General features: G+C 47.3%; 11 protein-coding genes across 13 annotated transcripts in view; 3 read left to right on the top strand and 8 right to left on the bottom strand.

Moving 5' to 3' along the window:
• The window catches only part of SPPG_09115 (uncharacterized protein), a gene marked incomplete at both ends in the record, with an annotated part of 1,815 nt that extends 695 nt beyond the window's left edge, over positions 1 to 1,120 (bottom strand). Inside the window, 5 exons of the mRNA XM_016757272.1 lie at positions 77 to 315; positions 377 to 487; positions 558 to 708; positions 775 to 854; positions 932 to 1,120. Of these exons, the coding sequence (XP_016609670.1) occupies positions 77 to 315; positions 377 to 487; positions 558 to 708; positions 775 to 854; positions 932 to 1,120 (770 nt within the window). The remainder of the gene's footprint in view (positions 1 to 76; positions 316 to 376; positions 488 to 557; positions 709 to 774; positions 855 to 931) is intronic.
• A 347-nt stretch (positions 1,121 to 1,467) lies between these two features.
• SPPG_03425 (uncharacterized protein) lies at positions 1,468 to 3,030 on the bottom strand. The gene is made up of 2 exons (XM_016751693.1): positions 2,201 to 3,030; positions 1,468 to 2,132 (listed from the first exon to the last, which is right to left on the bottom strand). Exons 1-2 carry the CDS (start codon positions 2,895 to 2,897, stop codon positions 1,822 to 1,824), a joined length of 1,008 nt encoding a protein of 335 aa, XP_016609669.1. The 5' UTR covers positions 2,898 to 3,030; the 3' UTR covers positions 1,468 to 1,821.
• Positions 3,031 to 3,435: 405 nt separating this feature from the next.
• SPPG_03424 (uncharacterized protein) lies at positions 3,436 to 5,451 on the top strand. Its single transcript, XM_016751692.1, has 2 exons — positions 3,436 to 3,954; positions 4,012 to 5,451. Exons 1-2 carry the CDS (start codon positions 3,701 to 3,703, stop codon positions 5,201 to 5,203), a joined length of 1,446 nt encoding a protein of 481 aa, XP_016609668.1. The 5' UTR covers positions 3,436 to 3,700; the 3' UTR covers positions 5,204 to 5,451.
• A 228-nt stretch (positions 5,452 to 5,679) lies between these two features.
• SPPG_03423 (uncharacterized protein) lies at positions 5,680 to 8,192 on the bottom strand. The gene is made up of 11 exons (XM_016751691.1): positions 8,129 to 8,192; positions 7,997 to 8,007; positions 7,864 to 7,938; positions 7,641 to 7,800; positions 7,503 to 7,531; positions 7,294 to 7,439; positions 6,935 to 7,234; positions 6,771 to 6,848; positions 6,287 to 6,646; positions 6,085 to 6,215; positions 5,680 to 6,014 (listed from the first exon to the last, which is right to left on the bottom strand). Coding segments are annotated over exons 2-11 (1,542 nt in total). The 5' UTR covers positions 7,998 to 8,007; positions 8,129 to 8,192; the 3' UTR covers positions 5,680 to 5,752.
• A 732-nt stretch (positions 8,193 to 8,924) lies between these two features.
• On the bottom strand, positions 8,925 to 10,276 carry SPPG_03422 (methyltransferase small). Its single transcript, XM_016751690.1, has one exon. It carries the CDS (start codon positions 10,218 to 10,220, stop codon positions 9,162 to 9,164), a length of 1,059 nt encoding a protein of 352 aa, XP_016609666.1. The 5' UTR covers positions 10,221 to 10,276; the 3' UTR covers positions 8,925 to 9,161.
• An 89-nt stretch (positions 10,277 to 10,365) lies between these two features.
• On the top strand, positions 10,366 to 11,893 carry SPPG_03421 (glutamate 5-kinase). Its single transcript, XM_016751689.1, has one exon. The coding sequence runs from the start codon at positions 10,447 to 10,449 to the stop codon at positions 11,755 to 11,757; it is 1,311 nt and encodes a 436-aa protein (XP_016609665.1). The 5' UTR covers positions 10,366 to 10,446; the 3' UTR covers positions 11,758 to 11,893.
• Positions 11,766 to 13,165, bottom strand: SPPG_03420 (uncharacterized protein; the record flags this gene model as incomplete). Its single annotated transcript, XM_016751688.1, has 3 exons — positions 11,766 to 12,345; positions 12,414 to 12,874; positions 12,934 to 13,165. The coding sequence occupies 3 exons, from the start codon at positions 13,163 to 13,165 to the stop codon at positions 11,884 to 11,886; spliced, it is 1,155 nt and encodes a 384-aa protein (XP_016609664.1). The 3' UTR covers positions 11,766 to 11,883.
• A 109-nt stretch (positions 13,166 to 13,274) lies between these two features.
• SPPG_09114 lies at positions 13,275 to 15,322 on the bottom strand. 3 transcript variants are annotated; one of them, XM_016757271.1, is made up of 2 exons: positions 13,586 to 15,322; positions 13,275 to 13,534 (listed from the first exon to the last, which is right to left on the bottom strand). In XM_016757271.1, exons 1-2 carry the CDS (start codon positions 15,277 to 15,279, stop codon positions 13,522 to 13,524), a joined length of 1,707 nt encoding a protein of 568 aa, XP_016609661.1. In that variant the 5' UTR covers positions 15,280 to 15,322; the 3' UTR covers positions 13,275 to 13,521. The 3 variants fall into 3 exon arrangements, with proteins under 3 accessions (XP_016609661.1, XP_016609663.1, XP_016609662.1); XM_016757269.1 differs by having other exon boundaries at positions 13,275 to 13,530; XM_016757270.1 differs by having other exon boundaries at positions 13,275 to 15,322.
• A 30-nt stretch (positions 15,323 to 15,352) lies between these two features.
• Positions 15,353 to 16,211, bottom strand: SPPG_03419 (uncharacterized protein). Its single transcript, XM_016751687.1, has 2 exons — positions 15,926 to 16,211; positions 15,353 to 15,866 (listed from the first exon to the last, which is right to left on the bottom strand). The coding sequence occupies exons 1-2, from the start codon at positions 16,162 to 16,164 to the stop codon at positions 15,578 to 15,580; spliced, it is 528 nt and encodes a 175-aa protein (XP_016609660.1). The 5' UTR covers positions 16,165 to 16,211; the 3' UTR covers positions 15,353 to 15,577.
• Positions 16,212 to 16,887: 676 nt separating this feature from the next.
• SPPG_03418 (uncharacterized protein) lies at positions 16,888 to 18,979 on the top strand. The gene is made up of 2 exons (XM_016751686.1): positions 16,888 to 17,031; positions 17,103 to 18,979. Exons 1-2 carry the CDS (start codon positions 16,930 to 16,932, stop codon positions 18,879 to 18,881), a joined length of 1,881 nt encoding a protein of 626 aa, XP_016609659.1. The 5' UTR covers positions 16,888 to 16,929; the 3' UTR covers positions 18,882 to 18,979.
• A 337-nt stretch (positions 18,980 to 19,316) lies between these two features.
• On the bottom strand, positions 19,317 to 21,793 carry SPPG_03417 (uncharacterized protein). Its single transcript, XM_016751685.1, has 2 exons — positions 19,585 to 21,793; positions 19,317 to 19,509 (listed from the first exon to the last, which is right to left on the bottom strand). Exons 1-2 carry the CDS (start codon positions 21,666 to 21,668, stop codon positions 19,440 to 19,442), a joined length of 2,154 nt encoding a protein of 717 aa, XP_016609658.1. The 5' UTR covers positions 21,669 to 21,793; the 3' UTR covers positions 19,317 to 19,439.
• Between the last annotated feature and the right edge of the window lie 547 nt (positions 21,794 to 22,340).

Here is a 22,340-nt window from a genome sequence, read left to right as displayed (position 1 = left end):
CATGGCAAAGTATTGACAGGTCTTCATGCCGAGAATGATGCCAGCCCAGTTGGCGAGTAATACATCTAGGATCCACTATCCCCAAAAATTCGAAAATAGATCCAAAATCAGCATTGTACGAAAACAAAAGGAACAATCGATCACACGTACATGATCCCACCAGCACTCTGCAAAATTCGGTAACTGGTGCGCAAGAGAATACTCCATCATTTCAAACATGACGGACAGAATCCAGCAAAACCAGTAATCACGCAACACGATGGCTTTGGCGTACCATCCGAGTGCATGCGCGATTACAAAAACGTCCATTTGGTCCTGAGTTTACAAGTCAAACCATTTGGGATAATGAAAAAGCGCAGCAGTAAATAAAACGAACCCAGAGGGATTCAGCCGTCAATTCACAATTGTCGGCATACGATCGTTCAGGGAGGGGGACACCCAATGTTGGATCCACATATTTCAACAAGGATCGCATGGAATGTTTACTCTACAACCAAAAATTTAGGTGACATTTACAAAGATGGCACCCAGATGGTTGCAAAACAAGTACATCATACCTGAAAGACTATAAAAACGAGAATCATTTGATACACCACACTGGCCGACAAGACAATCCGCCAAAACGCCGGGTGAGGTCGGATAAAAGGTCCATCCCGGAACTGGAGCATGCCAATCAACAGTAGCATGGCACCTGATGCGCCCAAGCCTCTAAGACATGTCAGCCCTCATTTGCACCAATGTAAGGTGGGTGGGCAAGAAATAAAAGGAACGTACACTTTGGTATTGAATACGACATTATCGTCTTTCATGACAAAGAGGGCGAGGTAGACGAGTCCAGCGAGCATGAGGACCAACTACAAAAAACCACAACATGAAACCACACATAAAAGCACCAAAAAAAGAAAACATGACCATGATGGGTATGACATACAAGTCGCACCGTTCGCGGTTTATAAAAGAATGCCACTGTCGGATCAACTTGATCTCGAAATTCGTATTCCCATGCTTCGCGGAGATTGAGTTTGGGAGCGGCGGGAGCGAGGAGTTCGCTATCGGAAACAGACCCATCGTTGAGATCAGGGTGGGGATCTGTTGTTACGATGGGTTTACGACGACCCATGCTTTGTCTAGTGTGCGGGGTGAGCGGAATGAGCGATCAGTTGTTTGAAGCGGTGGTTTTTTTGGACGGGAAGGTTGATGATGTGTGCACGTGGGCAGATGAGTCATTTGTTGAGAGCTGGTAGAGCCGGGTTATCGGTACCGATCCGGTAGTGCGGATGACCCTCATCATCATCATCATGATGGTTTCAACTGGATCTGCAATAAGGGTGTGATGGCCAGGAAGTGGGGGACGCATCAATGATGTGCGAGATGACCGTGATGACCGTGATGGGACACGCTTAACAATGCAATTTCCAGAATGCAAATCCCAAAATGTGCTTAGAAGCAAATGTCATAATGTGATGGTTAGGATGGGAACACTATCCCGTGTTTTTTTTCCAATATGCAAACAGTCAAGAAGGCTGTAATCTTTTTATTTCTGTACATTTGACTTGATGTCTTCCCCGTCGAAAGGATCCCCCTCATTCTCCATTTATCCTACAAACCAGTAGAGGCACGAACTTTATATATTCTGTACACCACGTCTCATGCCAACTGTCGCCTTTCTCTCTCTCTCTCCCCAGACCAACCCACTCGAACGCGCAACAATGAAAAGAAAGTCTCCAAAAAAAAAAAAAAAAAAAAAAAAAAAACATACACACACACACACACACACACACACACAAGCAAAAGCACATTTACACAAACGTTTTGAATCCACTAGACTCCACGACTCGACACCACAGGTACATTCGACCCCTCTGGCAAAAAGCTTTGTTCTCCACCATGGAAAAAAGTGTTGGACACCCGTTTGCGATTATTGCCCACAATGAGGACATCTGGGTGTTCGGTGCCGACCAGCTCGCGAATTTGCGAGCGAGGATCGCCTGTTCGGTATTTGACGTAGAGGTCAATGCATTTTTTGGATTGTTGGCCCAGGGCGCGGAGGGCATGGCAGGTGATGCGGTCGGCTTCTTCGTGAGCACGGGATTCAATGGATTTCATCATTTCAGACGCTGCTGCATAGCCGCCTTTTTTCAAGTAATTTTTAGTTTTCCGTGTTAAAAGCTACATTGTGCAGACAAACACATGCTCTCACCTTTAAAGCCCTTTTGTTCCTTGACGACGCGCACCACCACGAGGGTGTCGCCAGGTTGGACCATTTCCTTACACGCCCAGTCCAAGGTTCTCAGCCCCTCTTGGTCTGCCGCGTCCACGGCGACCATGAGTTTGCGGTGGGTGGGAGGCACGTTTTCCAGCTGCTGCTCTTCCTGCTTGTCGCGTTCGGCGGATTGAGCGGGAGTAATAGGGATGGGGATACCTGCCTCGTCTATGGGAGTGCCGGGACGCGAGTGAGCCGAGAGGTTGCGGTTGGCATGGACTGTGAAGGCAAAGTGCTGTGTGTGGGATGAATCAGATGGCGTACTCGTGCTGTCCGTCTCAAACACAAATTTTCCGGTCAAACTAGGACTGGATTCTGCCCAGATACTTGTTGTTGTTGTTGTTGTTGTAGCAGAAGTAGCAGGATCCTTGACCCAGAATCCAGGAAAAAAGGGACTAGGGCGAGAACCAGGTGTCGTGGGAGGAGGCCCTCTGACAGAAGCACCAGGAGTAGAAGGACGTAGTTTAGAAGGCAAGTCTTCACGAGAAGAAGAAGAAGAGAGAGATGAGCGATAGCGACAAGTATCTTGATATGAGCAAGCTCTGCTGTTCATGGAAGGTCTTTTGCGTTGCGATGAAGAAGTGTTTGTAGTAGTTGTAGTAGTAGTAGTAGTAGGCATGACCGTATCAGGCATTTGTATAGAGTAATGTACGAGTAGAGTGCGCAAGAGTAGAGTAGAGTGACAGGGAGAGAGAGAGAAGAGAGAGAGAGAATGAGAAAGAGTAATGTCCTCTAGCAAGTCAAAGAGAGAGAGTAGAAAGTGGCTTGAAATAAGAAGAGACTAAAAGTGACATCATTAAATAATAAATCAAGAAAAAAACGCGTCATGACAAATCAACATGTAGAGTGAAGAGAGAATTCCCCCCTATGATGAATATTAATGTGTGTGTGTGTGTGTGTGGAGAGAGAGAAGAGAGAGAAAGAGAGACTATATATTTAGCATGTCCAAATGCAAATGTGAGAGAGAGAGTGTGTGTGAGTGTTTGTAATTGAATTGGTGAGAGAAACGTGTGTGAATGGGGGTTGTTAAATGTGTGAGTTGTTAAATGTGTGACATTTCTATTTGAATGGGGAGAGACTCTCTTTATATATATCTCTCTCTCTTCTCAACTCATTCATTTCATTCACTCACTCATTCACTCACTCACTCACCCATTTCTATTCTCATCCACTCTCTCTCTCTCTCTCTCTCTCTCTCTCTCTCTCTTTGTCAATAATTATTATGCCAAGAATAGTCACATTTCTTTATTCTCTCTCTCATGACATGTGAAATTCTCACGTGTTTTGCATGCAAACTTGTTGTTATATTTATACTCTCTTCTCTCTCTTCTCTCTCTTTTGTCGTTCTTCCTCCTCCTCATCGTCATCATCATCATCTTTTTCTCTCATCTCTCTCAAAACTCGTATCGTACATTTTCTCACTCTTATACAACAGCCATGGCATCCATGGCATTGGACGTGTCTGGCACTTTCAACAGCCTCATTTCGCGTGCTCGCTCAAGGAGACCTCCTTCTGTCGACTGGAGAGAGCTTGACCAACCGGTTCCTCTTGTCAAGGTGGTTGCTGCTCCCATTGCTCCTGGAAGTACAAGTATCAAATACACGGCTACAGGCATTACGCCAGAGGCAGAACTCGTCTTGTCTCAGCTTCCAGTGCCCATTCACATTGTCGCTTTTACTGGATTTGGGAGGTAATGTTCTCTAGAGTGGCGTTTTTCTTTAATGTACTTGACACCTGCACTTTATAGATCCGGCAAGTCGTATACGGCGACAAAGGTGCGCGCGCACTTGGTCGGCAACGAAGACCACAAATTCGCTTCTGCTCCTGGCAATGTCCCTTGCACTCACGGCATCGACATGATGGTTTTTGAAAACCCTCGCGGTCCGGGAACCGTTGTCTTTCTCGACTGCGAAGGCGGGGCAAATCACAACCAGAGTGCCCTCCCCTTTGTCATTGGTCTCGCCGCCCGTCTCTCCACCCAAATGTACGTTTTCGAGCGAGGCTGCTTCACGACCGGTGGCTTGGACACGGTCATGCAAGTCGTCAACATGGGAAACGCCACCAGTGCCGACGACGCTGTCGACATTACCCGTCAGCTCGTCCTCGTGGAAAACATGTCCATCAATGGAGACATTCCCGACCGTCGTCTCTTGGACGACTTGCTGAGCGAAGAGGACGGAGATGAACAAACAAACCGCGTGCGCCGCCTCGTTCGTCAGCGCTTTGACACAAACTTTGCCAAATTGCCCTTTAATGTGGGTGGCAATACCGCCGTGCACCAGGAAGCCGTGGCGGCCCTCGCAGATACCTTGGCCGACTCGCTCGTTCCGTTTGTTGTCGGCGGTGTTCCCGTCGACGGGCCCGTAGTCGTCCAGCTCATTACCGAACTCTTGACCCAGATTCGTGACGGTGGAAACCGATTCAACATGGTCACGGCTACTGAAGCGCTCGTGGCCAACATGGCCGCCGAAGCTGCCAACACGGTGTGGACGGAATTTATCGACAAGGTCCGCAAACAGGGCAACCACCCGGTTCAAATCAATGGCCGCAAGCACCTCCGCACCATTCTCCGCGAAGTCGAAGGCGCCGCAAATAGCTGCATCAACGAACTCGAAACGTTTACCTCGAAACTCGTCCCGAATGAACCCGCCTCCATTGCCAAACAAACGTGGGACCGCAACTATCGCAACTTTGAAATGGACATTCGGGCCGCCCACCAGCGCAAAGCCGAAGAATTGGCTCGTTATACCCGCTGGGCTGACCGCATTAACCGTCTCGTGAATGAAATTGTGGCTCAAGTCGTGGAAGCTATTCGACAGTTTATCCGCTTTGCCCGCTTTTCGACGAGTTTGATTTTAATGTCCAATTACTACTTTTGGAGGCATTCGTTTAATCTTGTGACGGGTATTGCTCAAGGCGTGATTTCCGGTGGTGCCTAAGAGTTTTATGAGGCGCGCGCGGCCCATTAGCAAAAAGGGATTAGTTTTCTGGGTAATATCATGTACATAGTGGTGGAGTGGAGGGGGGTTTTTGCGAAAAAGTGCTCGTGTGTGTTTTGTCCCTGGTTTTTCTATGGCTGTTGGTCTTGCTTTTTTTTTTTTTTTTTACTAGTATATTTTTTGTCTGTTGTCATGTAGGTTATTAATAAAAAAAGAGGGGAAAACATGATACCTCATCTTCTTTTTTACCTCTGTGCAATGTACCATTGTGCGCTGTACGTTGTTGTGTTTTTGCATGCCGATAAAGAATATGGATGGAGAGGGTCACCATGGTAGAGATCGGGATGGATGTGAGATGGGTGTGAGTTGTCATAACAAGAACAAGAAGAAATCTGCTCTTGTTATTCCAGCCATAATGAAATCGTACACATTCAAAATGCTTGCAACCCAAACCATATCCATACACGTATCTCCTGTTCCGTGTAGACTCATAGCTCCCATTTACTTGTATTGCCATTTAAAAAAATACTGAAATGAATATACCCAACATTACTCTACATCCGCATCACCCTGTTCATCCTTTTGACACTTATCCAAAACCTGTCGAACACCCTTCATCAACCCCAAATAACTCTCACCAGAATACTCGACCTCTTTCAACAATTTCGCCAATTTCTGTTTATCCGCATGTTGCTGTTTATGCGCCTCGAGTTCCACAGTGAGTGAATGATTTTTTTGGAGTAGAGAGTCGTATTTGGATTGGAGGAGTGTGTGTGTGTTTTTTAGGGTTGCCAGGTCGTCAATGAGGATACTAATAAAAACATTGTTGGTGAGAAACTAGTTTTTGGAATATATTGGAAATGAGGGATGCAAAAAAATACCTTTTGTCTTGGTTGAGGGAGACGATGTCGAGGGTTTGGGCGTGTAAACGGTCTTGGAGGGATTGAACACGTTCAGAGAGTGTTGTGCGGGATTCGAGGGTTTTTGAAAGACTTGTTTCCGTTGCTTTAAGCTACCCACAAAAAGACTGAATATAAACATTCCATTTACGATAATGAATAAAAAAATAAGAAACGTATATACCTTTTCGACTAGTTCCCCCTTTTGATTCTCACCCACTTGAATCTTAATTTTCAACATGCCAATCTGATCCCTCAAATCCTCAACCTCTTGTCGCACATTAGCAGTTTCCTTGACCCACTCCATACGACCAGTATGTCCTCGTGCGCGGCGCTCTCGACCAAGTTCATCACGAAGGGATTCGATTTCCATTGTGAGTTCCGTGTTGAGTTTAATGAGGTTTGAACAGTCTGTTTGGAGTTTTAGGCGGAGGGTTTCTGTTTGTTGGTGTTGGGTTTGGGAGGTTAGGAGTTGGGTTTTGAGGGATTGGAGGGTTTCTGGGGGGATTTGAGGGGGTGGGGGTGGTGTTGTCTCTAGTTGGGCCTATGGGTTTAAAACGTTGGGTGAGTTGGTTTGTAAAATACGGAGAAGAGTTTGATTCACCCCCAAAAAACGAGAAAGCACTCGACATTTACAAAATGCTTTTTTGTAAAGTGGTAAACGTTACCTGAAGAAATGCTTTATCACGACTCAATTCCTCTACTTTTTTTTGCAACTTGTCATGAACTTGTACTTGTTCCTCCACCTACCTCACAAACAAAAAACGATCAACATTCACAAAAACAACAGTTAAAAACAAAACCTTTACAAATTCCCTTGACGAGTCCTTACCTGCCCACGCAAACGCTCCACCTCCATTTTAAACCCAACAACCTCCTTAACACCCTCCTCCTTCTCCTCCCTACACCTCTCATAAGAAATCTCCAATCGCCTCATTTCCGCCTTTAGATTCTCATGATCTTGCTTTAATGTATGAATCGTCTTGTATAAGCCGTCTTTTTCGGTATTGTGATTTGTTTGGAGGGTTTGAAGGTCCTGCAAGAGTTGGTCTCGGGTTTGGGTGAGGGATTCGGTCGTTAGGGTTGTTGTGTGGTTTTGTTTTTGGAGGTTTGTGATGGTTTCTTGGAGTTTCTTTTTCTTTGGTGTTAAACCTTTTGTTTTTACAACAATAAACAAAAAGACTTTTTTACCTCTACTTGTCGCTTATACCCCTCCTGTAACTCGACATACTTGTTTTTTAAATCTTTAATGACGGTGTTGAGGGGTGCGGTGGGTACACCTCCATTAAGACATGCCGACGTCGCATCGGTACCCTGAAATGGGAACGAAGTGTCCTCTAAAAACGACATTGATGAATGACTTTTTTTTTTTGCAATAAAGATGATGTACAATTTGGTACCATTCCCAGATTTAGATCGTCCAGATCGTCTTTGGAAGAAAAAAACCCCATTTAAAAAAAAAAAAAAAAAAAAAAAAGATGTCAGTACATGACAAAAACTCAACCCAAACCCAACTACAAAAAAAAAAAAAAACTCACAAATATCTCGTCTCCAATTCCAACAAATAAACCTGCTGCTGCAAATTCTTTATATACTCATTCTCAACCGCCGATCTCTCCTTCTCCCTCTCTGGTTTTTCACGAGGAAGAGTGGAAGGTGATGATCGGGGTCGACGAGTAGGTGATTGAGATTTCCTAACTAAAAAATACCAACAAACGTTTAGCGAGTACCTGGCGGTGCAAGTTGGTTGCTTGGTTATACCTCCGCTGGTAGGAAACCCTTTCCCAAGTGGATACCGGATTTGAAAAGCCGGGTATGTGTACGTAGGTGTCGTCACTGCAAGTTTTTTAGTTTTTCATTATCCTGTTTTGTTGCGATATAAGGATCTACTCACTTTCTTAGTTTCTTGTAGATAAAACCGTTTTTTCCGCAAAAGATGGAACGAGAATGTGGATATTGTTAGTTTTCGTTCATAACAAAGGTCCTCTCCATCATCGGGATACAAGCGCAGAGTAGCGGATCGTACCTGGTCGTCTTTGGAATACCATGTAGAAAGGAATATAAAGTGATTTCTGACAAGTAAAAGTCCGCAACTTGCCAAGTGCAAAAGGATGCCTTAAACGAAATGTGGCCGAGCGGGGACTATGCTGACGTAATCGGATCTATGTGGAAACTCTAATGCCTCGTAGAATATATACATAGTGTGGAGGTGATTGAAAATGGCTCTAGGACCCATTTTTATCCGGATTAATCCGGTTAATCATATCGCATAATCAGCACCCCCTCTATCGCTCAAAACCGTGTGGCATGGATTGTAATGTTTTTTTCTTTTAAACTGCGGTGAGGCGCATGCCGAAGGTCTATAAAAGGGGGACCTGCTCCCTCTTCCCTCTTTCCTCTTTACCCATCCTCGACTCGCAAAGCATCTGCGCAACCCTCATCGCGACTGTCAAGTCCAACCATGAGAATGCAGATGTGTGGTGGTGCCGAGGACCTCGCCCTCCCGATGACTACAACCAACTAGAACCAGCAGCAACCACTCGGAACCAACAAAGCTGTTATTATACTGCCACATTAGTTGAGCTTGGTTGGTATGTACTGATTGCATCATTTCATTCTGTCATTCTGTCGCTGACATGCAGTTTTTAGTCTCCAAGCCTTGTCACTGAAAATCCACCAGCTTGTGACGCTGCCCAGTCGATTTGCTCCTGGATGCAAGAGTCTGGCTTCAATGCCATCAAGAGTTCTGGATCAAGGCCTAGTAGGGACCGCGTGTGGTGGTGGGCAGTTATCCGGTTAGAACCAACCGTTACGTATTGCGTGTATAATTGCCTAGTAGTAGCTTAGCTTTTCCGAGCCAGTTGTCGCTGGTTTATTCCCTGGTGTAGTAGCTAGTGCCAGTTTCTGTCACCTCTACACTAAAAATATATAACAAAAAACACAACTATACAAGGACCTGCCCGTTCCCATATACCACTCACACACCCACATTCCAAAACACGCTTGACAAACCAATCTTACTACTCGCCCACCCAACAAAAAACTCTATGCTCATAAGATTATACAAGGACCGCCTTACCAACCACATCCATCAACACCCGCATATCTTTCGATACATTCCCTTCTCTATCCCGTACATCCAATCGAAGAACTCGGTAGTTATCTACCCATTCCCCCCATCCACAACAAAAGATGCAGATGAGGGCTTGAGTTTGTGTTGCGCGGCCCCAAATGTCCCATCGTTCGTGGATTTGCATTCCAACGTGCTTGATTGCCAATTCTGATCTCGGTATTTCTAACCCCGTCTGACAAAACACGAATCGAGCCTTGTCGGAACGTTTGAGGTACCGTGCCGCCGCAAAACAATACGTCTCAACACCCCCCCGCAACTCAAATGCACACATCCCGCGATTGGGATGCGTAGGCAGTGCACCTCGATTCGAAGGAAAATATGGTGGTGTACCCGTAACCAACATGGCAGGATCTATATGGATCTCGGTACTACGTAAATCCCCATGCACAATCTCAACATTCTTGCACCCGTTAAATAATATTGTTTTCCGCGCAAGTTCCACATGAATGCCTTGTGCTTCTATCCCAATCGCTTTGGGTACACCCAAACTCCACGCCACCATGCCCAAAACGGATCCCAACCCCGTCCCAAGATCCACATACGTATCCACATGCGTGCCTTTCATATGCGTTACGGCGATAGCGGCTGTAAGGACATCATCAGTCGTGTACCGGTGTCCATGGACAAGTTGGTAAATCATCCAATGACCAGAGAGGGATGTGAGCATGTCACCGGGACGGGGAGCCCAGAGTGGGTCATGTGGGTCTCCAAACGTTCGTGGTCCACGCGGAGTCCAACCAGGTGGCGGTCTAAATGGCCGTATAGTAGGTTTACATGTCGTGCGGGGTACGGGGGATATGGTTCCTGTTCCTTGACAAGGCGAGCAATCAAGAGGTGTGGTTTTTTGGTTGGGTTTGCTGGGTTTTTGACCCGTTCCACCGCATTTCCAGCATAGTGTTGTTGTTTGTTGGGTTGGGTCTTGGATGTAGCGATGGGGTATACCTTTGGATGCAAATGTGAGTGGCGTGTCGGGTAGGCATGTCATGGTTTTTCAGACAAGTCAGGAAAAAAAAACCTAACATACAGCGTTGTAGATCTCGGTGAGGTTTGCACTTTCATCTATAAGCCACGCTCATGTGGCGTAGGAGGAGATGACAAGATTCAAAGAACGCGATCAACGAGTTTAAGAAAGCTGTATTTCATCTCTGTTTTTTTTGGTGGGCATTATTAGTTTTTCTTTTTAAAAGAAGGTGGGGTGTACATGTTGAAATATGACAACTGCACGCATTTCAACACCGCCACTTCCACCTACCAATCCCCGACGAACCAATCCCACCTCTCTCACCATCGTCCTCAAACTCGGCACAACATCCATTTGCGATGAACAAACCCATCTCCCCAAACTCTCCACCCTCTCCCTCCTGGTCGAAACCATTGTCCACCTCCGTTCCGCCGGGCACAAAATCGTTGTCGTCTCATCAGGTGCTGTTGGAGTTGGGTTACGCCGTCTAGGTCTTGACCGCCGTCCAAAGCATTTAGCCGTCAAACAAGCCGTCGCGGCCGTTGGACAGGGGCGATTAATGGCATTGTACGATGGTCTCTTTGCGCAATTTGATGTCCCCATTGCACAAGTATTGCTTACTAGGGAGAACCTGGCGGAACGGACCCAATATCTAAACGCCTGTAACACATTCAAAGAACTCTTGTTAATGAATGTTGTCCCCATCGTTAATGAAAATGATACCGTGTCGAATGCAGAGATTCGGTTCGGGGATAATGATACCTTGTCGGCTATTACCGCTGGAATGGTCAATGCCGATTACCTTTTCCTCATGACCGATGTGGATTGTTTATATACGGATAACCCAAAGACGAATCCGGATGCGAGGCCTGTACGTGTTGTAGAGGATGTAGGGGAACTACGAGATAAAGTAACTGTGTCGTCACCTGGCTCTCATCTGGGTACAGGGGGGATGGTGACCAAACTCGTTGCAGCCGATCTTGCAACAGCGGCAGGATGCACAACCATCATCACACTCTCCCACCCCCCTCTCATTCCCACCATTCTCGCCGAAATCCAATCCCATACCCCGAATACCCCATTTTGTCCAACCCACGGAACCCACTTTTTACCCCGCCCCAACGCCATGATGGATCGAAAATGGTGGATCCTCCATGGTCTTAAATCCTTTGGCGCCATTTACCTCGACAAGGGCGCCGTCCGCGCCGTCATGAACAGACACCGATCCTCTTTATTTGCAGCTGGTGTCGCCCGCGTCGAAGGAACATTTAATGCCCAACAATGCGTCCGACTCCTCACCATCATTCACAAAAACGATACAGAAACCGTCATTGAAATCGGAAAGGGCCTTGTCAATTATTCGTTTGCAGAGTGTTTGCGTATCAAGGGCCACAAAAGCTCGGAAATTGAGGGGTTGTTGGGGTACGTTGATTCTGGGTGTGTTGTTCATAGGGATAATTTGGTGATTACGAATCGGGATGTGGATGTTGAGAGTATTGTGTTGGAGGGGGTCTCCAGGCGTGGATCAGAGGAAGATAATAGTCCTGTTGCGAGTGGATAGACAAAAAGTCGTTTACAAAGTTTATGGGAGTGTATAGAACAGACTCGCATTTCTCTACATCTATCTTTTCCAATATTTATTGTATGTTTTCCCACAATAAATTAACAACACACACCATACAATAAATCATCTCCACCCATCCCCCCACAACCTCCTCCCAACCTCCGCAACAACCCCCTCCAAACACCCCCCCTCAAACCTCCACTCTGGATGCTCCCCAACATCACTAAACACATCCCCATCCCCAGCATGTGCAGCAGGAACAAAAACTCGTACCCGAGCCTTGGCTACTAAATCCCCATAAAACCTCCGTAAAGCCCCCCGACAATTCTGCATCCCAATCACATACACGGGTTTCTTGTACCCAAGGCATTCCGATAGTGTCGCAACGTCATCTCCGAATACGGCAAAGTGCGTCGCATGCCGTAAAACGTGGTCGTGTTTTGTTGATGGGAGGAGAGTGATTTGCGAGGCTTTGGACGGTGGGAGGGAGGTGTACCATTTCTGGAGGGTTTGTACGAGTGCTTGTGGTGTCGATTGACAAGTCACAAGAAGAATACGGGGTGGATTCGCATGTCGTAAAAGCCTCTACAAACAAAAAAGAACCATCAATCAATAAACCCAATCCAATCCAAAACATCACAAAGCAACCTTACCTCCAACCTCCTAACAAACCTCGACCCATCCTCAACCCCCCACCCAAACTCCCGTCCCCGAACCCCCGAAACCAAAACCCCCAAAACACACTCTTCGCTCTCCTCACCCTCCAAAACCTCTCCCAAAAGCACATCAACACCAACAACCCTCTCATCCCGCCTCATCCCCAAAACAGGCCACGCATACTTCCACACAACAACAACATTAAATTCCTCAACACTGACAAACGGGAGTCCAATATGGACTGCCGGTGTTTGAGTCGTTTTTTTTAAATGTAGTGATGCGAGGGTTGTTTCGGCGCAGGTACTTAGGATTAGATCTGGGTAGGGTGGAGCAAGTGTATCATGCTTTGGAGAGGTGAGGTAAAAGGGGAGATCGGTGGGTGCGCTGTGGGGACCAAAGGTTTGGGACCGGTAATCGAGGAAATGTTTTTGAAAGACTGGAAAAAGCCATTTGATGCCTACACATGTCTTTTAGAAATTGTTTTGTGTAGTAGATGATGTATATGTGTGTTCTTACTGGAATGTGGAACAATGTGTTTCATTTCAATGGTACATCCTAGCCCTTTTGCTAGTGCTATGGCTTGGCGATCGTTTCCTGGCTTTCCGGCGGTTACAATCCAGGCTCTTCGTTTTGAGGTGTTGCATGATGTTGTTGCTGTTGTTCCTATCGTCTGGGCAAAAGTACTCGCATGTCTCTTCCATCGCACAGGGGACTGGAGGAGAAGGGACAGTCGGGGAGGGACAGGCATCGCACAAGGCGAATGCAGGCAACCGTCGGTGAGGGGCGGATCTGGGTAGGCTGGTGCTATGGCAACAAAGGATGACATACACGCATTGGTGCGCAGCAGGCGATGGGACGGTTGTAACATAACATTCTTGATATTACTATTTAGTGCGGAGCCGATGGGTATTGGCACTAGCACCCGCACCAGGGATTGAACCGGCGACAACCAGTTCGGAAAAGCTAATCTAACTAATCTATGCTACGCTACGGCTGGAACACTCCTCCTGCTGAACACCTCTGGTCTACAGTGCCCATCCAACATTGATGGCACGATCGTTAGCATATTGCAGGTTGACAGTGTATCTCGATTCCAGTAGCGCATCATCCAGGCTTGCTGCAAACAGTTAGGGTTGGTACAACCCAGCAATCCATGGACTTTTTCAACCTTGCCTTCATGTCGCCGCCAAGGTCTTGAATGAGGTCGTTCTTTGAAGCCTTTCTCAACAAACTCAGAGGATGAACAGCGAGGGCAAACAGATGAGGTCTTGTGTTCATCAAGAAGAAAACAATCAATGCGGTTGTAAAGAGGGTGCGCCAACCTTTCGTCTTTGATGAGGTCTGAAATCTTGCAGTTTGACCGGCATCGCTCCAATCTCCCATCACAATGGTAAAGTTTTCACCGTACTTGTTGCGCAAGTTGGATATGAGGTTCGATTCACTCTTCTGACGGTTTATAAATGCATGCCACTTCCACCGCGTGTGGGCAGGATGCGAATAGAAGTACTTGCGACGATCCCAATCAGCGCGGCGAACGAGAAGGTAGCGAGTGAAGTCCATGAGATTCATCGTCTTGTGAGATGGTATTCGTGATTCTATGAGGTCAATTCCCGCTTTTTTCTTCATTGCTTCCCGTCTCTTTGCAAATCGCCGGCTACCTGTCTCCATGGCTCGCTGGTTGGCAGTGTAACGGAACGTCGTACCATTGCTGTCTTGGCAGTAGAGAATATCGCGCTTGTTTGGGTCAATGACAACAATGTTTTCTGCTGCCCGACAAGCAGGTAAGTTTTTCTCCACGTATTGCACTTTAACCTCTGCCTCCATCATGTTTGCTGACTTTTTCCCACCACTGCGCTTTCCATACTTGTCAGCTTCTGGGTGCTTTAGGTATACAGACACCGAGGTTCCGTCCGTCGTGATCGAGCCTTCAAAATGCATACCACAGCGAGACCGAAAAGCTTTGGTACGTAGATTACAGACGCGCAACCATAAATCGACCTTCTCTACGGCTTCTGCTTCTCGCTGCGTGATGCAAAGGATATGCTGGTACAGGATTTTAGAGTCGATGCGAATGTTGCTTTGGATGAGCGAGCGGCGCAGAGGTATCGCACTGAACCGTCGAAATCCATGCTTTTCATATAGGCTTGACAACCGACAGTATGCAGGAAAGAAGGACATTGCGTCAATGGCAATGAGGTAGGCAAGCGGCTTGTCTTGATCAGGAAATGGCAGGTTAAGTGTCCAGATCTCTTCTAGAAGCTCACTCTCTTCAGCGGTCAAGTCATCCAGCGACTCGGGCACGATATCAAAAAGAAAAACTGACTTTAAATAGCGTAGCCGAGTAAAGAAAGCTTTTCGCGCATCGCTTTTCGGTGGCAGTTGCCCTTTCCGTCCCTTCACGTCAAGCCGCAGATTGATATATCGGAGCAGCATCGTCATGCAATGCTCTTGAATGTTGACTTTCAGGTTCGTCATCATACTCGCTGTCAGGTAATTGACTGATTGCTGCTCGCCTCGTAGATTTGGATGAACGAAGCCGACGATTTGGCAGTACCGTTGAACATATGGCAGCAAACAATCCCGCCATGCCTTCTTTGCTTCCTTTCTTGGATGCCAAGCCTCCCCCTTGTTGAGAAGATAGAGAATCGCTTCGATGGTCTCCTCGTTCACGGTGAAGGATGGTGCAGATAGGATGTAGAATTTCAGCGCGTGGGAAGCGTGGTCGGCGAGTTGATGGATGATGGCGATGTAATCTAGAAGCCGTTGGTGGTAGTTTGGCAGGAAAGCTTTTGCAAAGGAAGTCTTGTTACAGGTATGTAAGCAAGTAGGTTTTTCAAGCTTTTGCTTTTTCTTTGGCGGCATGATGATATCTGTATCTGTCGAAAAAGATGAAAGCCTGGGAAAATGGGCGACGACAACTTACATAGGATTTTTGGATCAAACAAACCATAGTTCATGAGTCTAAATCGAGTAAAATTATGATTAAATTGGTTGGAATCTATGTACTAGTGCCAATACCCATCGGCTCCGCACTATATTTCACATTTCTTCAGATACAGGGCTTTTAACACCTAAGTACACGACCTTATATGGTCCCCACATTCACCACTTTAGGGCGCACGCCCAAGTTCAATAATTTGTTGCTTGTGCCAAAGCTCACTTACACCAACGCAACAGCTCCACCAACAACACCCATCACGGCAATCCCCCACTGAACACCCAATCCCGCAGCGGCTCCCTTGGCCTGCGTCCCAGCTGTCGGGGCAGGCGTAGCAGAAGGGGTAGCACTCGCAGAGGGCAATCCCCCACTCAACGTAGGGAAGGGAACATTGCTCGCACTGACCCGCGAGACCGTACTAGAGCTGGCAGGTTGACACGCACCACAAAATTGCGCAACAGACTGACCAATCGAAGGTGCTGAGGCCGATTGCGGGCAGTAATTCGCAATACTGTACATAACTCTCAATCAGCTACGGTATCACCAACTCAACAACCAAACAATACTCACCATCCTTGGATCCCGGTAAATCCTTTACACAAACAGCAGTAATACGCCGCCTGATTGGCTTGCACGGATGCACATGCCTGTTCGACCGAACTTCCTGCTGGAGCAGGTTGGCCATTCCCATCTGTAAGCGAATTCGACGCGCATTGATTGAATGTTGTTTGAAGGGATGGACCACAATCCGTTGCGAATTGGGCGAGGGTCGTGGGAAGGAGGATGAGGAGGGGGAGGAGGTACTTCATGGTGCTCAAAAAACAAAGATGATGAGATGAAGGAAACCACTGTGGGGCGATTTTATAGCCCGTGTCATTTTTCATTTGCTTTTTTCGGACAAGAGAAGCACGTGATTTGCGCAGCTGAGGTGGGCGCCACGAATGGAGGCAAGCGGAAAGTCGCGGCCACGAAACGGCTTTTGTGGAGAGAGAGAAGGTAAGGGTGACGTAGGGAGAGAGTTGTGTGTTTTGGATAACGTTTGTTTGCGTGCGTGAAGTTGAAGGTTTTGATGTTTGGAGTTTATTTGCAGGTCAGATATGCATGGGCCATAGCCTAGTGATTTTCATGTGCGATGGAGGACACGACTATTCATTCACAAGAGCTATTCATACAAGTATAGGATGGGTGTCGCTGTCTGAGACCTTTGGCGGGACAGTACTAATAAAGTGCGGATTGCATGATCGGTCACTAATAGGGGTTGACTGAATCTATCGAGGAAATGTAAACGTTTCTTGGCTCATTGCCGAATGTCACTTGCAAGATGTTCAATACATTCATGTGAGATATCAAGCAGCATAGATATTCTATGAGACTGATGCCTCCGCTTGCGTTCCTCCATGTGGCCATATTGTTTGCAAGAAACACTTTCACACTTGCCTGTGTTTATCCCATTCCATCCAATGCCAATCAGTTCGAATCAACTGTATTTCTTTTTGGATTACTCATCTGGCATACCACTTTGCATTGCTTCCGCTTGCTTTTACGATTCCATTACCTACTGTTGAGATTTCACTATGCCTCTACCAACAAGCAAGAAAAAGGCAGGCCTAGGAAAGGCGCTTATGCGCACTCGCTTCAATGCAAATACCAAAATGAATCCGGATGGGTCTATTAGGGTAAGCAAGCTTCTGACGTTAAAACGAAAGAGTGCGAGTTTTTTTTGACCTTGTGTATTTTGTGGTCTCAGCACACCACAGAAGTGGACGAGTCTACTTCCAACTGGACGAAAATGCAATCCATCACCCAAGAGAACGACCTTGAGGCCTTCCTCAATACTGCCCAGCTCGCCGGCACAGAATTCACAGCGGAGAAACTCAACATCACGGTTGTATCCAACGTCTATCAAAACCCTTTCCTCCTCACTCCCGAAAAGGAAAAAGAAACTCTTCAACAGCACCAGGAGCATAAACACTTGTTGACCGTTCCGAGACGACCAGAGTGGGACACAACGACGACACCTGAGGAACTCAAGCGACGAGAAAATGATTCGTTTCTGGATTGGAGGCGAGGACTGGCAACATTGGAGGAAGAAAAGGGCCTGATCATGACTCCTTACGAAAGAAACTTGGAAGTTTGGAGACAATTGTGGAGAGTGATTGAGCGATCCGATTTGGTGGTGCAGATTGTGGATTCCCGAAATCCACTGCTGTTTCGTTCGACCGATGTGGAACGATACGTCAAGGAAGTGGACCCCCGAAAAAAGAATTTGTTGCTGGTGAATAAGGCGGATATGTTGACGGTCGAGCAGAGACTGCAGTGGGCGGATTACTTTGAGCGTGAGGGTATTCGGTACATGTTCTTTTCTGCTGCTTTGGCAAAAGAGAAACTAGAGGCCGAAGAAGAAGAGCGTAAAGCAGAAGAGGCCTTGGCGCAGCTGCAAGTGGATCGGGAGGATGACGAGGACGATGAGGAGGAGGACGACATTGAGGACGGAAGTGTACCTGATGTCGATCAACCCCGGAAAGAATCGGAACGACGACCCTCCTTTACAGGATTGATACAGGTCGATGAGGAAGCCGAAGTTCCAGAGCGTGCGCGGATTATTGGTGCCGATGAACTCATCGAGCTCTTTGAAACGGAATGTCCCGAGCCGCTCCGCAAGGTGGAATCTGGTGGACAAAAAACCACCATTGGTTTTGTTGGTTATCCCAACGTCGGAAAGTCCTCTACCCTGAACGCCTTAGTGGGCGCCAAACGTGTCACTGTCTCCTCCACACCTGGCAAGACCAAGCATTTTCAGACAATTCATCTTTCTGAAAGCATGATCCTCTGTGATTGTCCCGGTCTTGTATTCCCCTCGTTTGCAACCACCAAAGCCGATCTAGTGGTCAACGGCATTCTGCCCATTGACCAACTCCGTGAATTCACAGGCCCCAGCTCACTGGTTGCACAACGCGTCCCCAAATGGGTCCTTGAAAACGTCTACGGAATCAAAATTCGCACACGCAATGCAGAAGGCGTCGATGAAGATCGACAGCCAACAGGAACGGAGCTTCTTGTTGCTTACGCCGTAGCAAGAGGTTTTACAAAAAGCAGTCAAGGAAATCCCGACGAAGCCCGTGCAGCCCGTTACATTCTCAAAGATTATGTCAACGGAAAAATCCTCTACGCCCACCCACCACCCAACATCAACCCCGACACCTTCAATGCACCCATGTACAAAAACAAGCGCTTTGCAAAGCGCAAACCCGAATCCACACCACCATCTGACGCCAAGGGCAAGTCACCAGCAACCTCACTTAGCACTCCAAACTCTTCACTACTGGACGCTGCTTTTTTTGCACCCCAAAAACAAACCGTACGAGCAGGTTCAATGGGAAAATACGCTTCCGCCGATTTCAATCGGGTCAAGGTGTACCCTCATCAAGGAGCCGAACCCCAAGTCATGGGTAAAGCGAAAAAAATGCATGATAAAAAGAATAAGAGGAGAGGGAAGCAGAGGACGGATTGGACTGCTATAGAGTGAAATTGTGTCGTGTTTATGTGAATTACTGGCGTTGATAGGTAATAGATTTGTTTGGTTGGGATATAGTTGTCTTTTGAAATCCTTTGTGAGCTTGTGACGGCCAGCACTGGAGTGGATGGGATTGTTACTTATTGCGTGGCTTTACACCGGTCTCAGTACCAAACCAACTATTTTGATTCCCAGACTTGCGCTTTTTAGATCCAAATTATTTCAGTTCCTTTGCCCAGGCACGATCTGATTTGCCCTGCTTAGGAATCTCTTTTGGCACCAGTCTAAATGTGCTATGAGTGCCCCCAACGATCAATAGGCGATTGTACTGAAGGCAATGCAGCAATCATCGGCATCGACTAGTTAATCCGTAAGCAAAATCATAGTTGCGGGAGATCATATGCGGACAACGTAGAGATTTCAAAAAGCATGTGAAAGGGATTCCGTGCGGAAAATACTAGTCGCTGTATTTTAGGAGATCTAGACATGAGCTTGTCTATATATGCTATATACATCCTTTCCTAACTATTGCGACTCTAGTATGATGACCGGGGATCTTTCAAAATATCTCTAACCTCCGTCGGTGACTGGTACAACCGGACATGCCAAAGGCATCGGAAGCAAGATCCCCCTTGCATCGCTAACAGATGGAGGGGAGATCATCAGCTCCCCAGCAAACACAAAACCAAACCAAAGTACACTTGGACACACATACCTCATCTGACGCAGCTCTTCCAAAGAAATCCAACCAGCCTGTCCATAAAACAGCCGCCAAAGCTGCTCTTCATACGGACCATACAAAATCTGCTTAATGGGTGGCATCTGGAAAGGGGGTAAGAGTATATTTGGATGCATTAGGTTATCCATGTACGTCTTGTATGTGTACTTTGGCTGCTGATGCAGGGGTGGTGGACGTGATGAAGGAAGATGCTGCGGTCTTCTTATACCCCACGTTTGGAACGGCATACGGAAAATGGGTGGGGCACTAATGGATGAATCAATCGGAAGGGTGGTATTAGGTTCCAGAAGCTGTTTGGCCAACTGGAGTTCCTTGGCTTGAGCTAGTAGTGCGGCAATCTCGGCTTCTTCCTCTTCTTCCGTGATGGCCGTTACGGGCCGATTTTTGAAAACTGTGCTGCGTTGGCTCTCATCTCCTAGGACTAATGGAGGGAGAATAAGAGGAGTGGAAAGCTTTTGTGAAGTCTGGTCTGATCCTGCCGCATCTGATGCATGTGCCTTTTCTTTGCGGGGTTTGGTTGGTTTGACTGTCTTGCCGTCCTGCCCTCCCTCTTTTGCTGGTTTTTTATGGCCACTCTCGGATTTGATTGCTCCAGCTCTTTTATCAGATTTGGTCTGTTCTCCTCCTTTCGAGCCCCGTCTTTTTTGACTAGAATCCTGGCCCATCTTCTGCTTGGATTTATCAGAAGAAGACTGGTCTCCTCCTCCCCTGTCAGCCGACTTTCTCCTATTAGCCTTGAGCCATTCGGTTTTCTCGGTCGACTCCGTGGATGCTTGGCTAGGTCGTGCGGTCTCGGTCGTACCCACAAACTCATACGTCGCCCCCGACAATAAAGCAATCAATTGCCTAGCTCTTTCCTGGTCTACGGTAGCTACTTTTCCACTCTTGATTTCGGATGGTTTTGATGTCTTGCTTTCAATGGTTTCCTTTGTTTTCTTTACCAGATCTGCACGTACTCTTTTTCCTCGCACTGGAACCCCACGCCTCCTGATCGGTCTCTTTTGCTTATCGCCTTCAGCGGCTGGGGCGCTGGCGTCATGCATAATACTTGGTGTGTACGTTGGAACGGGCTTTGCTCTCTCGGAGATGAACTTGTTCCACCCACCACCAACATCTTTGTTATCCGCCGGCCGAATACTGGCACGGCGTGTTGCGCTGCCTGGTAAAGACGTGGGGAACTCTGAAGCACGTCGAGTATCTCGACGACTTCTCGCTGCCGCGATGGAGGCCTTGCGTGAAACCGATGCCGCCGTACAAGCAGATTCCGCCATCTCTCTATCTGATCCCATCAAAGAGCATCGTCGTACGCTTCTTGGTCGTGCACCAGTTGGCCGCTCTGGTGACTTTTCGCTATTCGATATACGTCTATTAACAACTCTCTTTCCACCACTTCCATCTCGACTTGTCGAACGTTGGCTCATTTCGTTACCCAGTGCGGCACCTGGACTAGCTACACCTCTGCGACGGTTACCAGAGCCAGTAGATGCCGTATCAGCCAAAGTTAAAGCCCTGGATTTGCGATCCGCAAAACCGCGATTGCCCGGCTCCTTCCTTACAAACCCACCTACTACCCTCTGCCCACCAGATCTCATCCGTCGAGGGGCCCCACGAAGGCCAGTCGTTGCTGGCAGTACACCACGCTGGCTTTCTCGTTGCACCCTTGACATTGCTTGTTCACCCACTTTGTGTTCTGCGTCGCGGCGAGGGGACATCGTACGAAGATTTGGTCTTCCTGGGCGTTGAACCGCTTGGGAACGGACCCCGGAACCGGATGATCGAGGATCTTGAATGGAGGTGTGGGCATCTACATCGCGGGGATTTGCAGAGGTCTGAAGAGAATGTTGTGCAAGCGATTGCCCCATACGATCTTGTCTTATCCTGTTATAGTTTTTGTGGGGCTGTGCGAGGGACCCATCGGTGAGTTCCTGGTCGTTACCCCTGTCTGGTGCGCGGCGTTGTCGGTTTAGTTGTTTAACTGTTCCAACATTCCCTTGTCCAATTTTTCCTGTGTTTGGTTGTAGTCGAGAACCTCTACCACGAGATACACCATTTTGGAGCATGTCGAGAACTAGTGACCTCGATCTGGCCTACCAAAGTTCCGATTAGATTTGGCCTCGCGAGTTGCAGTTAAGCATCAACAGTGAATGTCAAAGGTAATCCCTTTATCATATCATGGAACGATCATACAAGTCATGCTTAGAACATTGGATTTTAAAGAGGTGAATAAGCGCTATTTTGGGGCACCAAGTGACCCTAACCAACTCCTTCCCGAACCCTGGGCTTACAGCATCCAACCTCGTGACTAAGCCACCATGGTACACATCGACACCCCTTCAATAGGTACACAATATAAACTACATACACTACACTAACTAAACTAAATATTTTACATGTTCTCATTTGCAAATAATTCTGCTCACGCTACATTTACTTGGATGAGGGCCCCGGCGATGTCGAAACCGAGCGAGGCTCTAGTTCCAAAGATCGCTGATACGATTGCTACAAAAATAATTGAGTTAGACTTTATGCGATATTACACAACGTTACCCCAGTCAGTAAACGAACCCTCTTTTTTATTAACAGTTTGGTCAAAGTCAACCGGCTGCAATACCGACATTTCTGGTCCCTTGATCCGTCCTGCAGGTAAAAGTATAAGTCAACCCATGTCTACTATATTCAGTCTGGTATAAATGCCCATCCCTGGCCTGAAAGTTCTGAACCATTAGAACCCC

Source organism: Spizellomyces punctatus, assembly GCF_000182565.1.
Source record: "Spizellomyces punctatus DAOM BR117 chromosome Unknown supercont1.5, whole genome shotgun sequence".
Taxonomy (NCBI): domain Eukaryota; kingdom Fungi; phylum Chytridiomycota; class Chytridiomycetes; order Spizellomycetales; family Spizellomycetaceae; genus Spizellomyces; species Spizellomyces punctatus.
The sequence above is the reverse complement of the archived record's forward strand: the minus strand, read 5'-3'. Positions and strand labels throughout refer to the sequence as shown.

Excerpts from the sequence above, each read along its gene's own strand:
- SPPG_03425 (XM_016751693.1), bottom strand. The coding sequence starts at position 2,897 with ATGCCTGATACGGTCATGCCTACTACTACTACTACTACAACTACTACA. Across the intron at positions 2,133-2,200 it reads GGAACAAAAGGGCTTTAAAG|GCGGCTATGCAGCAGCGTCT; the intron begins GTGAGAGCATGT and ends ACTTGAAAAAAG.
- SPPG_03424 (XM_016751692.1), top strand. The coding sequence starts at position 3,701 with ATGGCATCCATGGCATTGGACGTGTCTGGCACTTTCAACAGCCTCATT. Across the intron at positions 3,955-4,011 it reads GCTTTTACTGGATTTGGGAG|ATCCGGCAAGTCGTATACGG; the intron begins GTAATGTTCTCT and ends TGCACTTTATAG.
- SPPG_03423 (XM_016751691.1), bottom strand. Across the intron at positions 7,440-7,502 it reads ACGATCTAAATCTGGGAATG|AGGACACTTCGTTCCCATTT; the intron begins GTACCAAATTGT and ends TGTCGTTTTTAG. Across the intron at positions 6,849-6,934 it reads TGGAGCGTTTGCGTGGGCAG|GTGGAGGAACAAGTACAAGT; the intron begins GTAAGGACTCGT and ends TTTGTGAGGTAG.
- SPPG_03422 (XM_016751690.1), bottom strand. The coding sequence starts at position 10,220 with ATGACATGCCTACCCGACACGCCACTCACATTTGCATCCAAAGGTATA.
- SPPG_03421 (XM_016751689.1), top strand. The coding sequence starts at position 10,447 with ATGACAACTGCACGCATTTCAACACCGCCACTTCCACCTACCAATCCC.
- SPPG_09114 (XM_016757269.1), bottom strand. The coding sequence starts at position 15,279 with ATGCCGCCAAAGAAAAAGCAAAAGCTTGAAAAACCTACTTGCTTACAT. Across the intron at positions 13,531-13,585 it reads GGCGGCGACATGAAGGCAAG|CCTGGATGATGCGCTACTGG; the intron begins GTTGAAAAAGTC and ends GTTTGCAGCAAG.
- SPPG_03419 (XM_016751687.1), bottom strand. The coding sequence starts at position 16,164 with ATGAAGTACCTCCTCCCCCTCCTCATCCTCCTTCCCACGACCCTCGCC. Across the intron at positions 15,867-15,925 it reads TTTACCGGGATCCAAGGATG|TATTGCGAATTACTGCCCGC; the intron begins GTGAGTATTGTT and ends AGTTATGTACAG.
- SPPG_03418 (XM_016751686.1), top strand. The coding sequence starts at position 16,930 with ATGCCTCTACCAACAAGCAAGAAAAAGGCAGGCCTAGGAAAGGCGCTT. Across the intron at positions 17,032-17,102 it reads ATCCGGATGGGTCTATTAGG|CACACCACAGAAGTGGACGA; the intron begins GTAAGCAAGCTT and ends TTGTGGTCTCAG.
- SPPG_03417 (XM_016751685.1), bottom strand. The coding sequence starts at position 21,668 with ATGCTCCAAAATGGTGTATCTCGTGGTAGAGGTTCTCGACTACAACCA. Across the intron at positions 19,510-19,584 it reads GAAGAGCTGCGTCAGATGAG|CGATGCAAGGGGGATCTTGC; the intron begins GTATGTGTGTCC and ends TCCATCTGTTAG.